This window comes from Lissotriton vulgaris, chromosome 1_1, assembly GCF_964263255.1.
Source record: "Lissotriton vulgaris chromosome 1_1, aLisVul1.2, whole genome shotgun sequence".
NCBI lineage: Eukaryota > Metazoa > Chordata > Amphibia > Caudata > Salamandridae > Lissotriton > Lissotriton vulgaris.
The window spans coordinates 1,634,930,369-1,634,945,910 of NC_141685.1; the positions used below are offsets into that span (position 1 = coordinate 1,634,930,369).

At 41.0% G+C, this 15,542-nt stretch overlaps 1 protein-coding gene across 1 annotated transcript in view; it reads right to left on the reverse strand.

The window, feature by feature from the left end:
• Nucleotides 1-15,542, reverse strand: part of KCP (kielin cysteine rich BMP regulator) — a 694,272-nt gene that overhangs the window by 329,838 nt on the left and 348,892 nt on the right. Inside the window, exon 22 of the mRNA XM_086918865.1 lies at nt 10,586-10,668. Within this exon, the coding sequence (XP_086774991.1) occupies nt 10,586-10,668 (83 nt within the window). The remainder of the gene's footprint in view (nt 1-10,585; nt 10,669-15,542) is intronic.

The window sequence follows — 15,542 nt, forward strand, 5'->3', positions numbered from 1 at the left end:
AGGTAGATGCGGCGAACAGTTTGCCACAAGTTCAGGAATATATTTACATTGCAGTGACATTTACACTGTGGTAACATTTGACCAAATGTATAGGTATAAAGAAGGTGGTCTTACACACTCACTGACAACGCATAAATCCAAACAAAGTGCCATGAGAGTCCTTGTGACCTTCTTGTGCATTCCCCCAATAATATTACATGACCTTTTCTTGAAAACCTGCACATTAAATATATAGTGACTGATAACTGATACAAAATATTTATCTACTGAACCAGGTAAAAGCTAAATGACATATTTAATTTAAAATGAGGGCCACTCAGCTTGGTTAAGTGAGTGCAACGTGCAACATTACAGAAGTAAGAGTTACCCTTAGTTGTCAATAAGAGACACCTGTAAATTTACATTACAAACTTTCCACATGAAATTCACATTCTAAAATGAAATGCTACCATGGAGCTGCAAGAGAGAAGTTATATATATAATTTGCTTCCAGCAGGAAGCTACGTAATACTCCTGTGACACCAGTCTCTTAAATTCATACATTTAAAATATATATAGTATATAAATAATATAATGTACAATAAATAGTTTTCACTAATTGTTCCTTTAGATAGCTAGATAGACAGACAAAGAGGTAGATAGCTAGATAGACAGACAGACAGACAGATAGAGAGGTAGATAGCTAGATCGACAGATAGCTAGATAGACAGACAGACAGACAGACAGATAGAGAGGTAGATAGCTAGATAGACAGATAGCTAAATAGACAGACAGACAGACAGACAGACAGAGGGGTAGATAGCGAGATAAACAGATAGCTAGATAGACAGATAGCTAGATAGACAGACAGACAGACAGACAGACAGAGAGGTAGATAGCTAGATAGACAGATAGCTAGATAGACAGATAGACAGACAGACAGACAGATAGACAGACAGAGAGGTAGATAGCTAGATAGACAGACAGACAGAGAGGTAGATAGACAGATAGCTAGACAGATAGCTAGATAGCTAGATATACAGATAGCTAAATAGACAGAGAGCCAGATATCTAGATAGACAGATGGCTAGATAGCTAGATAGACAGATAGACAGACAGATAGACAGTCAGACAGATAGCTAGATAGACACGATAGCTAGATAGACAGACAGACAGACAGAGAGGTAGATAGCTAGATAGACAGATAGATAGACAGATAGCCAGATAGCCTGATAGATAGATAGCTAGACAGACAGACAGACAGATAGACAGATAGACGGATAGATAGATAGATATGAACACGGACACACGTAAAATATATTTATGTGTGTGTGCATGTGTGAGTGTGTGTGTGTTTGTGTGTGTATCAAAGACATCTACTCTAAACTCTAATACAACTTGAAAAAGAAGAAATACAAATGTACAATTTTTCAAAATAAATGTAATTTAAAATATTATGAGTTCCAAAAAATAAATATTGTAAACCGATGCAAATATTTGCATAAACACATAAAAGCAATGCTATTTAAAAGTTTAGATTAAATATAGCGATCAAAAAATAAATAAAATATGTGTATATATATCAATATATACATACATAATATATACACAATTAAAGAAACATCATAACACATAAATAATATGAACAGTTAATCAAATGAATGTAAAACAGTTCTATCACAAAATGTAATAATTAATTTGACTAATGTGCTAATAGTAAAATGTTAAACTACTCCAAAAACACATTTTACTAAAAATATTATAATTCATCTTTAAAACTTATTAAAAACGAACAATATTAAAAATAAATAATAATATAAAAATACAGTTTCACTAACAGTAGGGAAAGTGTTGGACTTCAGAAGGGGTATATTTACTATTCCTACTAAGTTTTAAGCAACAGTACAGTAAATTGTTGAATTCAAAAGGGGTTAGGTTTACTCTTCTCACTCCTATCTAAGTAACAGTAGGGAAAGTGTTGGACTTCTGAGGAATGTGATTTATTCTTCCCACTGCAGTAAAAGTAGGGAAAAGTGTTGTACTACGCAAAAGTTAGATTTACTACTTTCACTCCAGTCTAAGCGGCGTTAGATAAAGTGTTTGACTTTGAAGGAATTGCCTATGAGGATACAAGCTCTAATCATCAACTAAAAATATTTAAATACCTAACAAAATAAATATTACATTTTAATATATAGAAAAATTAAATAAGATATTATTTAAGAAAATACCAATTGTTTTAAAAATACAAAAGAAAAATGTAATAAATGTAAACTAAAATTACCTATAACATCCACTTGTCTAAAAACAAATAAAACAACATTATAAGATAAGTAGCACATTACTTAATTCAAATTAATACTTTAAAAAATATATAATATAAAAACAAAAATCATTCAACAAATAAAATTTCAAAAACTTTTAACAATACATTATTTAAGAATTCAAGAAAAACAAATGATTAGCAAAAGTTTAATTTTAAAATTACACAAATAATCAGCAATTAATTACATATAAATAAAATATAAAAAAACTGTAACTTTAATTCCAACCACAAAAAATAACACAATGTTAAAAGATATTACCATATTATAAGTCATGAACATATAAAAATGAAACTACACATTCACATAAATAAAACACTACACAAACTAACAGTTAAACAATTAAATATTTAAGGTGGTTACATAATTAATATTAAATTAGCATTTATTTGACATCAAAATAAGTAATATTAAATGTAAATACATTTTATTTTAATTTACTTTCCACCTTATTCCCTTACAAACCCAACAACATGTTACTAAAATGTAACTTACAACTACTAATAATAAAAAGTAAAAATTAACAAATTAAACTCAAAAATATAAAAATTAAACCATTTACATCATTAAAAAGCAATTAAATAACTAATGTACGACAAAAAGTGAATAACCAATAAAATTAAATTAGTTCTAATTTAATTAACTACCTACACTATTCCCCTACAAACCCAAAACCCCAAAACTAGACTATAAGTAACTAATTACATTTAAAACTTGAATTACTAAAATCCTGGAAATTACAAAGTATATTTAAAAAATAATAATAACAATTATACTAAAATACTAACACTTAAAATTTATATATTAACTAAAACATATTAAATTAATCACAATTTTTTTTCCAACTATGGTAAAGAAAATTACATTAAAAACAACAATATTACTGAAAATGATTCAATTCAATATAACTTTATTCGGTTGCAGAACAACCACAAAAGTGTGCATAAAATGATTACAATACTATATTTGCAAAAAGCTCATTTAACATGCTGAAATGCAGGACATGCAATGATGCAAAGAATATATTCCAATCAGAAAAGGGGCTAAAATGCTAAATCAGTTATCCAGCCAGTTACAGAGACCAAAAAGCCCACAGGACAATAACCACAGACACAATAATAAAAATAAAATCAGTTTGTCAAAAAGGCATTGTACCCCATGAGGAAATGGCTGCAAAGAGAAATAAACTTGTGCAGGTATGCTTCTCTTCATCCAGCAGCAGCCTAAGAAAATGATAGGCTGCGGTACAGTGCCTAAAGTTTCTTGATTTCTTAAAATGGACTGAACTAAAAAGTTTTTTGAATACATCGAAACAGAAAGTGCAGCCTAGATTGATTGGAGGTCCCATTACAAGGGCTTATTCTCTCCTCAAAATTATGTTGGTACCCAAGGGTACAACACAGTACAAATGTAATTGTGTCTGTTCAAAAACTGAATAAGAGAAAGCGCTCCCAGTTCCCTATGCACTTCCACAAATAACTGGTGGAGGCGGCCACAGTGTTAAGGCTCAGCTAATTTACTAAAGTGGGCTTCAAGGATTCAACCTTTAACTTATTTTCTTGTGACTTGGCTAAAAATAGTGCTAACATGTGCTTTTTATCTAGAATAGCACATGAGGTAGTATCAGAAAGGGCTTGGCCAATACCAATCTCTTCCAATGATTTTTTGACCTTGATAAGCCCTTGTCGCAGATTAAGCAGTCAGTTATAATGTCTCTTGTTAGTCATACTTTCTGTGCCTGCGAAGTAGGCAGCCACAACAGGGGAGTCTAGTATGAATATAGTTGCTTAGATAAGTGAGACCCAACTCTTTATGGTAAGTATAATGTGAAGTCAATATATGGGCAGCCAAGATTTTCCTGCAGAATTAGTTCTCTTCCCTTTCCAAAACCAGACAGTCAGGTATGCCACAGGTACCCATCCCATAAGAAGCTATTGCGGCACATTGGGCGGCATATATTTGTAGCATGGGAACCAATGCCCATCCGCCTGGCGGGCATGGAGAATTAACAAGGAACCAGCTGCTCTAGCTAGTTTTTCCCTATTTTGGGAAATATGGGGAGCTCAAGAGTCTGCTGAGATAAAGGTAACGTCCGGATAGGAAAAAGTATCTGTTCTTAATAAAAAGTGTGAACCAACCATAGTGCTGGAAATTTGAGAGCACTTGGGGCCACGGGTCATAATAAAAGATTTGGAAAAATTGGACAGCAAATCTAGGTTGGCCTTGAAGTGTACAACATTTTGAAAATTATATTTTATAACAAAAAATAATATTCTTGCCAATGATATTCAATCCCGCAATATTTTGGTAGTAACAATATTTTTTAACAATATTTATGTCCTACAATATTAAAAACTCAATATTTTGCCCAAACACATCATGCTGCAAACACAAAGATCCACATTTATGTAGCAAGACAAATAACTCACGCAACTACATACAAAAACAAACTTTTCAGAAAACTGATGAAGTGTGAACTGCACTGTAAGGAATCAAAGATGGACAAAGATGTGTTGCAGTATTAATTTTCATAAAAACTGTCAGTGGGGGCAGACTGCTTACACAAAAACTAGGTATAGAATTAGAATCCTGCATCAGTCCAGTCAAACGTATACAATCTCTACTCTTCCCATAGAGACACAGACACACAATAATATAAAGGGAAAGGCCCAGGTAGAAATCTGCCCCAACCCTTCTTGTAGCCACATCTGATACAGATTCAGACTATGCAACTAAGTGATAGAAATGCACATCACTAAGGTACCAGTGTCCAGCATCCCCCTCCCACCCCTCCCCCTCCCTCGTATCTCCTTAGCATGAGCCTCACTATCTTTTTAACAGCTTCCTGAATGGCCCCCTGACTTCTCTCGTATATAGAGGGAAGCTTGTTCAGTTTTGTTTGGAGGTCCTATGATTGATCATTGAGCCTCCTGATCTCTGTACATCCTTTAAAAGCCCTGCAGGCATAGTTGGAGCTCTGCAGATACTTTCAGTTTGGGCATTTTTAGAAACACTTTGGTCTCACTCCTAAGCTTACCCTATTTCGGGAATCTGGCAAATTATCTTTTCATAAGCTGATCTACCTCTACCTACTGAACTTAGAACTCCATGAGAGGAAATCCATCTATAACACACAAAATGGGCACAATAAGGTAAACATAGAAAAGGGATTACTTTCCTTGAGAACCTCTAACGGAAATAGACAGAGGACTTCATTGCCTGCACTAGTCTGCTAACAGAGCAGCCATTTTGGATTGTCTTCATGCATAACCCTATTACTCTTTTCCCCTAATTGAGCAGCTCTTTGCAAGATAGTCTTCCTTTTGTTTACCCTCTGTGAATCTGGTCTTTACCCACACTATGGAGCGCACCAGGAATTTCACTTAATCCATCACTTACCCTCCACACCTCTCAAAAAAGCAGCAAAATGCTACAAACATTGCTTCTTAAAATCATATCCTGAAACCCCTATCTATGACCCATATTCTCTATGAACAAAGGGCTCATCAAGAACGACATCATCTTCTTCACGAAAAGAAGAGCGCAATGGAGAAAAGCCTCTCTCGCTCTCTTTAAGGTTTCTTCCATGAAGAAAACTGCGCACAGATTCACTCTATCTATCCTACCCTCCACATTCTTCAATGCTGCAGCCACTGTTAACATCTACCACAATGGAATCATCCTCATACAATCTTCAGACCGTAACCTTAATATGCTAGACCATATATATCCATTTACCTTGGAGAGAGTCTCGCTAACCTACCCGTCCTCTCCATCCAACCGCTCTGAAATTTTCAACTCCCACCCTCATCCAGTCATAATTCAGGATTCCCAGTTATCCCCATCTGCTCCATTACAAACTCTAGACCTCAACGACTCTCAACCAAAGAACTCATCCCACCTTATATCCGCCTCTCTCCTTACCCCTACCAACACACTCTCTCTCTCTCCTCTTCCTGCACCACCTCCCCCACCTTCCCCTCTCACCATACCTCCAAGCACCTCCCTCCAGCACGTCTACCCAACCTTTACCCCCTCTAAGTATGTCTTAGCCGTCTCTCAGTCACCTCACCCTACACCTCCGCCCCCTCCCCTGCCCCCCACAACTACTCCCAACTCCGCCTTTCAGCCCCTCAAACTCACCTTCACCACCATAGATCCCGGCAATACCCTCTCTCCGCCCCCCACCCAGCACGCCCTCCCACACCCTCCCCCTCTCCATTTCTCACAGCACCTCCCTTCAGCCCACCAACCCCACCTCTACCCCCACGGATCTTGACTTAGCTGTCTCGCTGACCCCTCTCCACCCCTTCATCCCCACCTTTACCACCACTCATCTCGACTTACCCATCTCTCTGCCACCTCACTCTACACCTATTCCTTCCCCTCCCTCCCCCCTCACCACAACCCTCATGCCCTCCCATTAGCCCGTCAACTCTACCTTTACCCCCATAGACTCTGACTCAGCAGTCGCTCAAACCCCCCCTCCGTGACCTTCTCACTACCCCGTCCATCGACATACAATCAGATAGAGCACAATCTTTTATCAAGGGCCATGATTACCCTTCAAATGACCCCAAAGCTGCTATTACTCTGCCTATCCCCTCAGTTCATCTTTTCAATATGGACACTCTCACGCCTGACTCCAAATTCGACCAGATATTATCAGCCCTTCAGCAAGTCAAATCTGACATCCGAACCATTCACGATCTGATCTTACAACAACCCAAGATCTCTCGCAGTACACAGGAATACAGATCTTTCCCTCGATCCAAGAACCCTAGTCACACTCAACATCTACCTGCAAACTCCAGGATTCAGGGGTCTCCTCGTTGGAGTACAGTGCGGCACCCTAATGCCTCATCCCGCCCCGGCAGGACGGTAAACCCACTTTCTACTATAGAAGTAGGGGCCCTCCTTTGCTCATGCAAGCTGCCTCCCCCTACACTGAACACTGGTCATCCAGCTATCTTTCTTACAGAATCCTAAATTCAATCTATCCCTATCAATACACACAGAGCCTCCAGACACAACTCCAGAGGCATAGTTGAGAAAACCCTCACTAAAATCCCCCTCACAATCAAACCCAACACACTACCCAACAAAATAAACTAAATTGTATTCTCCTTAACTACAGATCTGCACTCATGCACTCACACATGCAGCTGAGATAGCTGACTTACTACTCACTAACGAACCAGACATTCTGATCCTGACTGAAATTTGGTTAAATGATACTTCTATACCCATCATGGACATCTTATTACCACCCAATTATGACATCACCAGACTCAACAAAACAGACAGGCCAGGAGGTGGGATAGCCTGCATACATCAGAGCAGCCTAACAGTGTCCAACTCCAATGCCCCGGCCTTGCTTTCCTGTGAATACATCTGCTTAAACATCGCCACTAATAACAAACAAATCTGCTTTTTACCCACTTTCTACCACCCTCCTGGAGATAACCTCACATTCATAGAGCAATTCATGGATATTCTAGCCTCAAATAACAGCCATCAGAATAAGCAAATATTCCTGGGAAACTTCAACCTCCATTTGGATGGCCAGAACGACCCTGGAGTAAATAGCCCCAAAGCCTTCCTCGCTGAACTTAACCTCAACCAAATATGTAACAGCCCTACACACGACAAAGGTGCAATTCTCGACCTAGTAATTTCTAATTTGGAAGACAAACTGCTTGACTCGATCCTCCCTTGCGACTGGTCTGGCCATCACATTTTTTCTTTCCAAGTCTTAGAAGATATTAAACGTCTCCCAACACAACCCCTGAGATCTAAGATCTGGAAGATAAACCTGAAAAACATTGGCTCTATCCCTATATCATTAACTAACTTGAACGCTCTATGCCCTCCAGAAGACCTAAACGATGTCACTACTTCCACTCCATGAACAACCTTCTTGATAATATTGCTCCGCTCCAACTGAAAAGAGTCTCCACAAAAGACTCAAAACCCTGGTATGACGGGAGGCTAAATGAAGACAGACACTCTCTCAGATTACTTGGAAGGCATTGGAGAGCCGCTCCCTCAGCTGACCACCTTAAGCTCCTAAGACTCTCCGGAAATTTCTATTTTAGAAAAATCAGAATGTCTAAAACTGACTTCTTTGGGATGCAACTTGACCAAGCCAAGAACTGACCCAAAAAGCTTTTCGATCTTATTAAAACTCAAACCACGAGCATACCCAATAGACCGAACGCCATCCCTAATAATCTACCCAATTGTGAAGAATTTGCCTCCTTCTTTGCTTCTAAAACAGAATCCATAAAATCAGATTTACTCAAGGACCTCTTATCCATCTCAGACATGGATAAGAATTCATCTGAGGCACTGGCTGGTGCTCAAACTAACATTCTCCCTAATTTCAAACTAAAAGAAAACGCAACTTGGTCCCACTTCAACACTTACAGTGAAGAAACTATACTAAAGACACTAACCTCTTTGAAACCCTCCAACCATTTCACAGACCCACTCCCGGCTAACTACTTAAAAGACTTCATTCCCCTGTTATTACCTCTATGGACCAAAATCATAAATGTGTCCCTCCTTCAAGGAATCATTCCAGACATCCTAAAAACTGGTCAGGTGATGCCGATCCTAAAGAAAACCACAGATGACCCCTCGGACCTAAATAACTATTCGCCGGTCTCTAACATACCTACGTTAGCCAAACTCATGGAAAAATGTGTTAACATGCAGCTGAAAAGTCACATTGATCAATTCAACTTGCTTAACCAATTTCAATCAGGTTTCCGAGCAGGTCATAGTTCCCGAATCAGCCATGACTCATGTAATTGACAACGCTCTAAAAATTCTGGACCAAAATGAAGCTTGCTTACTTATCCTTCTCGACCTATCGTCAGCATTTGACACTGACAAACACAACAACCTGCTTGAACTCCTGAAACACAGAATGGATTTGTCGGATACAGTATTTAACTGGTTCGCCTCCTTCCTTCAAAACAGATCCCAAAGACGCAAGGTCAACCAATCCTTGTCCAATCCCATGCCAGTAACACATGGAGTTCCACAAGGCACCTCCCTTTCACCGACCCTTTTCAACCTGTTTATGGAACCTCTTACCAATCTTCTCACCCTCGCTAAGATCCACTTCCATATGTATGCATACAACACCCAAATATACATCAAGATCCATTCACTTGATGACATCAAATCAATCAACTCCACTCTACAAAAAACCCAAACTTGGCTGGCCGAAAATCATCTGAAACTAAATTCCCTCAAAACGGAATTCCTCCTAATCGCACCCCCCTAACAAAACTCCCACTATCCTAGACTGGCTGAAGCACCTAACAGCTTTCAAAGGTCAACCGCTCACCGTTGATTCAGCGAAAATCACTAGGGATTAAGCTTGACAGCAGCTTAAAGATGCAGAAGCATATCAGCAATTCCACAAAAGGAGCCAACTTCCACCTGAAGACCCTGTGAAACCCGTTCTGCCAGCCTCTGATTTCAAACAAGCTGGTCAAGCCCTAGTAATACCTAGAGTGGAATATGGGGCGATAACCTTATGCGGCCCCCCCAAGGTCATCGACAGCCCCACTAAGAGCCACTATCAACTCGGCCGGGAGACTCATCACAGGTTCAAAAAGAAACTCTCACATATACCCTGACCTCAGAGCCCTCAATTGGCTACCATTTGAAGCCAGAATTCATCTTAAAATAGCTTGTATAACTCATAAGGCCATTCACCACAATTCCCTGCACTACCTAGCTCAGAAACTGGAGCTCTCTGCTGGCAGCAGTACCTCCAGGAGTGCCAAGACACTTCTTCTAAAACCACAACGATTTGCCAAGAAAAAAACCTATATGCGTTCTTTCTCTGGTTTGGAACGCTTTGCCCACTGAAACAAGAACAAACCCATCCTCTGCCTCCTTCAAAAAAGAAGTGTAAGTGATCCTCATGGCTCAATTCACGTGATCTTTGGCCATTTTTGCTATTTCTTCTGTATAGTATACCTATCTATGTCTCTGTGGTCAATAGCTGCCATTTGATCTTTCAAGTTAGTTGATTTACACATGTATAAGCTATGTGCTGCTGTTACACCAATTTCTTGTTTTTCTACTTTGTGTTTTCTTCTTACATTTGACTTGTAAAGCTCTCTGATACTCGTAAGAGTCTTGTTCGCGCTATATAAATCCTTCAGAATAAATAAACATTCATTAGGGTCTAAGACTGTGTTTCTTGCTCTTAACCATTCACACTGAAAGTATTCTGCAGTGTTCCACTACACACTTACGTCACAAGTGCAGAGGCTGCAGGGATCCTTGCTGTCTGTGAAAGTCTGCTTATTCTGGTACTCCCTTCCATGATAGAAGCAACCTTCAGAAAACAGAATAAATGTGAGAAATCACATTGACTTGTGCATTGCTTAAGACTGGTTCTATGAAGGGCATATGTAGCATGCAAGTGAGTGATCCTTAACCAAACCTTAAAAATATGGCACTGGAATGAAAGGAATTAAAATATAAGGAAATACCCCTCAAAATATAACCAAGCAGATAACTTGTAATTACTTAACATTTACAAGGACAGAACACAGGGCACCCATGTTAGCACATCCATTGAGAAAACCTTATTGCTTAAGTCTGTGCAGAAGGAGAAATGTATAGTGAGTTATATGTTTAATGCTAATATCCACTGTTCTCAAAGTCACAAGTTTGAATTCTGGAATGGCCAACTGTTAGAAATGGGATTTCTGGTAGGCTAGGGCAAGGGCAAGGGCAGGGCAGAAGCTAGGCAAAAATCTCCACTCTAGTCAGGATAAGGGAGTTACACTCCTAAAATAATCCCTGCTCACCCCTTTGGTAGCTTGGCACGAGCGGTCAGGCTTATCTTAGAGGCAGTGTGTAAAGGATTTGCACATAAATCACAGTAATACAGTGTACGCACTACAAAAGAACAACGCACCAGTTAAAAAAAATATCCAATATTTTTATATAATTAAAACAAGACAATTGATAATGGTCATGCTAAACAAATCATCGTGTTACTTTGGACGCAACTCGTCTACATCTGCTTATTAGACATTATGTGTGGACCCTTTGTTTTTTGTTTCTAGTCTTATGTTTTTATCTGGTCTCGCCTGTATTACAGAATGCAATTTACGTAACCAGTAGCAAAGTTTATACTTCTTTTTTCTTTATGATTTCATTATAGTAATGTATGTATGTTCACGAACTGGTCTTTTGTACTGTTGTATGTCTTGCAGCTCCAAATAAAAAACCATTGAACACAAAAAAAAAAAACAAGACCAAAAACAACAAAAATCCACAATAAAGTCTGTAGTTATCAAAATAAATTCAAAACCACTGTGCAAGCAGCTGCATCGATTTCGACATGGAGCGACGGTGTCGGGGAGGCCAAGGCATCCTCGAGAGCAAGGCGGTGCGGAGCGCAGTGCCCACAGGTCGCGGTTCGAGCAACGGCTCGGTGGCGGCATCAGCAGGCATCGTTGCTGAGACGAAGGTGGCGTTGCGGTGGTGCTCTCTATGTGAAGTGAGGCGGTGCGGAGTTCAGTACCCACAGGTCGCGGTGCAAGCAGCTGCTCTGTGGTGGCGTCAACAGATGTCGTCGGTGAGACCAATGTTGCGGTGCAGTGGTACCTTCTGCGGTGCCTTCAGGACACGGAGTCAGCAGCGGCGCCGTAGACGTCGTCAAGTTGCTGTTCCTCTGATGCAGCACAAAATACACAGTCCCCAGTGCTGTGGGCAGAAGAGCTTGAAGTCTTTGCTGTTCCTGAGATTTCATGAACAGGGGGCAAGCTCTACCTTCAGCCATTAGATAGACTCACAAATTAGGTTGCAGAAAGTCCAGTCCAGGCCTTTCACTGCCCAAGACAGAAGCAGCCACTGCAGGTAAACCCAGCAAAGCAAACAGCAAAGTGGTAGTTCCTCCTCACAGCTTCTCCAGCTCTTCTTCTTGGCAGTCGTATTCATCCAGATGAGTTTTAAAGTTCAGGGGTTTGGGACCCAGTATTTATGTCCAAAAATCCTTTGATTTTCCAGGCAGAGGGTGTCTGTGCCCGGCCAGACCCAGTTGGGCCTTCTCTGGTGTGAATTCCTGGCAGGAGGTGGAGACAGCATATGTCAGAGGAAGACCAGGCCTTTTGAGGTGCAAGGAAATCTCCTCCCCCATCCCCCATCGTAGCCCAGGTCTATTCAGTCCTTTCCTGACCTACCTAGACTATCTGGAGCCCCTCCAGCCCCCCAACCTTCTGTCATCCAAAACCCAGACAGGCAATCCACATTCTAGGAGAGACACATGGGTTGACTGAGCAAGAAAATACCCACTTTCTAATAGTGGTATTTTCAAACGCAGAATGTAAAAATCACCTTCACTAAAAGATGCATCTTTAGATTCTGAGTTCAGGCATACTAAATTTTATTTTCTTACCAAATTCCCTGGGCCAGTTATGTTTATACGATGTTATAAACAAAACCTCCCATTCTGTCCTATGGTAGCCTTGCAATAGTGAAAAACGAAATTGGCTGTAATTCACTATTAGGACATGCCACTCACACCAGGGCATGTCCTAACTTTCACATACACTGTACCCTGCCCACAGGGGTACTTTGGTCCTACCTTAGAGGTGCCTAACATGTAAGAAAAGGGAAAGTTAGGAACTAGCCAGTGTGTGCACAGGCCAAGTCGACATGACAGTTACAAACTGCGCGCAGACTCTGCCATGGCAGGTCTGAGGTACCTTTTCTGGGCTACTCACATGGGTGGCACAATCAGTGCTGCGTGCCCACGAGTAGCCTTTTGGTTCACAGCCCTGCACACTCAGTGCACTTTACTAGGGACTAACAAGTAAATCAAATATCCAATTGTGGAAACACCAATCCATAACAGAATTGACACAGAGAGCGCCTGCATTTTACCACTGATCAGCAGTGCGAAAAGAGCGCAGAAACGTTAAGTCAGCCAAAACAGGTCAAAACCGGGAGGTCAGAAAGCAAACACTCAGGGGAAACAAGCCAAAAGATGCCAAGTCTAACACCAACTTACTTTTCATCCTGATGAGCTTAGTAAATTCAGTACTAATAAATTGGGTTATAATAGCACCTGATATTTATGTGGTATACAAATGGTGGAACTGAGGTATGAAGCACTGTAGGATACTGGCCATCTACATAGTGCACCAAAACGAGGTACACTGTGTAGAGATCCAGGCAACCCTTACTGGTTTACAGAGGCACAAGTAAAAAACCCAAATGCTCTCTTTTGTGGTAAAGTGGGCAAGTGTGTAGGCTTATCAGAGGGTAGTGCTAAGCATTTGTTGTACTCACAGAGGCAATAAATGAAACACAATCAAGAATAAAGCTGACACCAAATTAGAAAAATAACATACACTTTTATATAAACTTCAGTATGAAAAGCTTTGTTCTCAAGCAAGAACTTCTTGAGATATTGATTTTTACAGGTAAGTAAAATGTTCACTTAAGTGCCTTTCTAAGCGGTAATGCTGTCCTATGGGGAAAATGGCATATACTGCATACAGTTACTTGCAAAATGTTTCTGGGGGTCTCCTACAATACTTAGGGTGGTAGGGAGCCAAGGTCCAAAATACCACCAGCAGTAACTCTTTACCTGCCCTGGAGTGACCAGGTGCAGAGGTGCAGGTAGGGTTGGTAGCTTTGCATGCTACCTCAAAGGAGAGAGGGGAGCCACCTAGAAACAGGATGCAGAGGGACACTTGGGGATAAGTCCAGGAGCTCCGGTTCGTGAGGGCCCTGGGAGCAAGGAAGCACAGTCGGTTCTTGGAAACCCAGGCCGGGGCGTTCAAATGCAGAATGGTTGGGTCGGATGGGCTTGTGCGTCGTGGAAACTCACGGTTCTTGGTCTCGTCGGTTGAGTGGACAAAAATCAGAACAGCTGTCCAACTCTCGAAGTGCGTCTCTACAGTGCTTACTGCCCCCGAGGGCTGCTCGGTCTTGGAGTCTTTGGAGTCCGGAATGGACTCAAACAGTCTTTGGTTGCGGCAAGGTTCCAGAACCCCAGGTATTAGTGCTGTACGGCTCTGGTTGGTTGTGACATCTACTCACTTGGTGGGGAGACAGCTACAACCTCCGGAGCACTGTAACCTCGTCCTGGGTGGTCACTGTGTTGGTGAAACTAGAGAGCAACAGAACAGTGGACCAGACTTTGCTGCTTGGTACCTGAAAGCTCCAGGGAGGTAGCTCCTCTACTCCAAGGGAGATTGCTGGTACTCTGTGAAGTGCTGGCAGACTAGCACGGTTCATGGTAGATGCACAGTAGTTGAACAGTTAATTTATTGCGATTGTTGGAGCAGGTGCAGGCAGCTGGTCCTCACAGTTTGTGCTTTCTTCACATTCTTGTGTGCATCGAATCTCAGTTCCTGGTGTCAGAGGTGCCACCTAAATACTCAAATTAGGAATGTTAAGGGGAGTATATGGTATTAGCCAATTGCTACTTTCCTTTTGGGTGCCTGCCCCATGTAAATGACCAATTCCTGTGGTGAGTTGGCATAACCCTGACCCGATGTATGTAATTTCACCAAAAATCAAGATGGTGAATTTCTACTTTTCATGTTCGCTCCAGGTAGCCCACCTTAGAGGTGGAACTAGCCTGATAGTGATGGGCCTGGACTGGGTGTTGCATTTCCCCAGTCTGGTGACTTTTCAAAAGCAGCAGAAACCTCTGAAGCCTCCTGCCTTGATATGCTGATTACTAGCCATCCTATTTGAAGGATGTGACAACACCTCCGGCCAGACCAGGCGTGTTTCTGCCCTCAGAAAGCATGCTTTCACCTGCAGAGGGTCAGACACTGTCTGTGTTGGCAGGCTGATCTACACCAGTCAGCCTATACACTAGAGTTTGATAGGTTTTCAGGGGGCACTTATAAGGTGCCCTCGGTGCATGTTTTAAATAAATACACTACTGGTTTCAGTATGGATTTATTAAGACAAGGTGTTTGATATCAAACGTGTTTCAGTGAAGCCATCATGTAGCTGGGTAACTCGTAATGAACATTGCCCAGTAGTACATGTACTTAACATTGCTTCCCTGTTTGTGTGTATTATCTAGCTATTGAACTGGACAGCACAGGATCAAATCTGGTCATGCAGCTATGACCTTGCATGTAATATAATAAACACTGCCTTAGGGCTGTGAGGCCTGCTGTAAGGGTGATTTACATATATTGCATGCAGTGTCTGGGAGCATGGCCCACA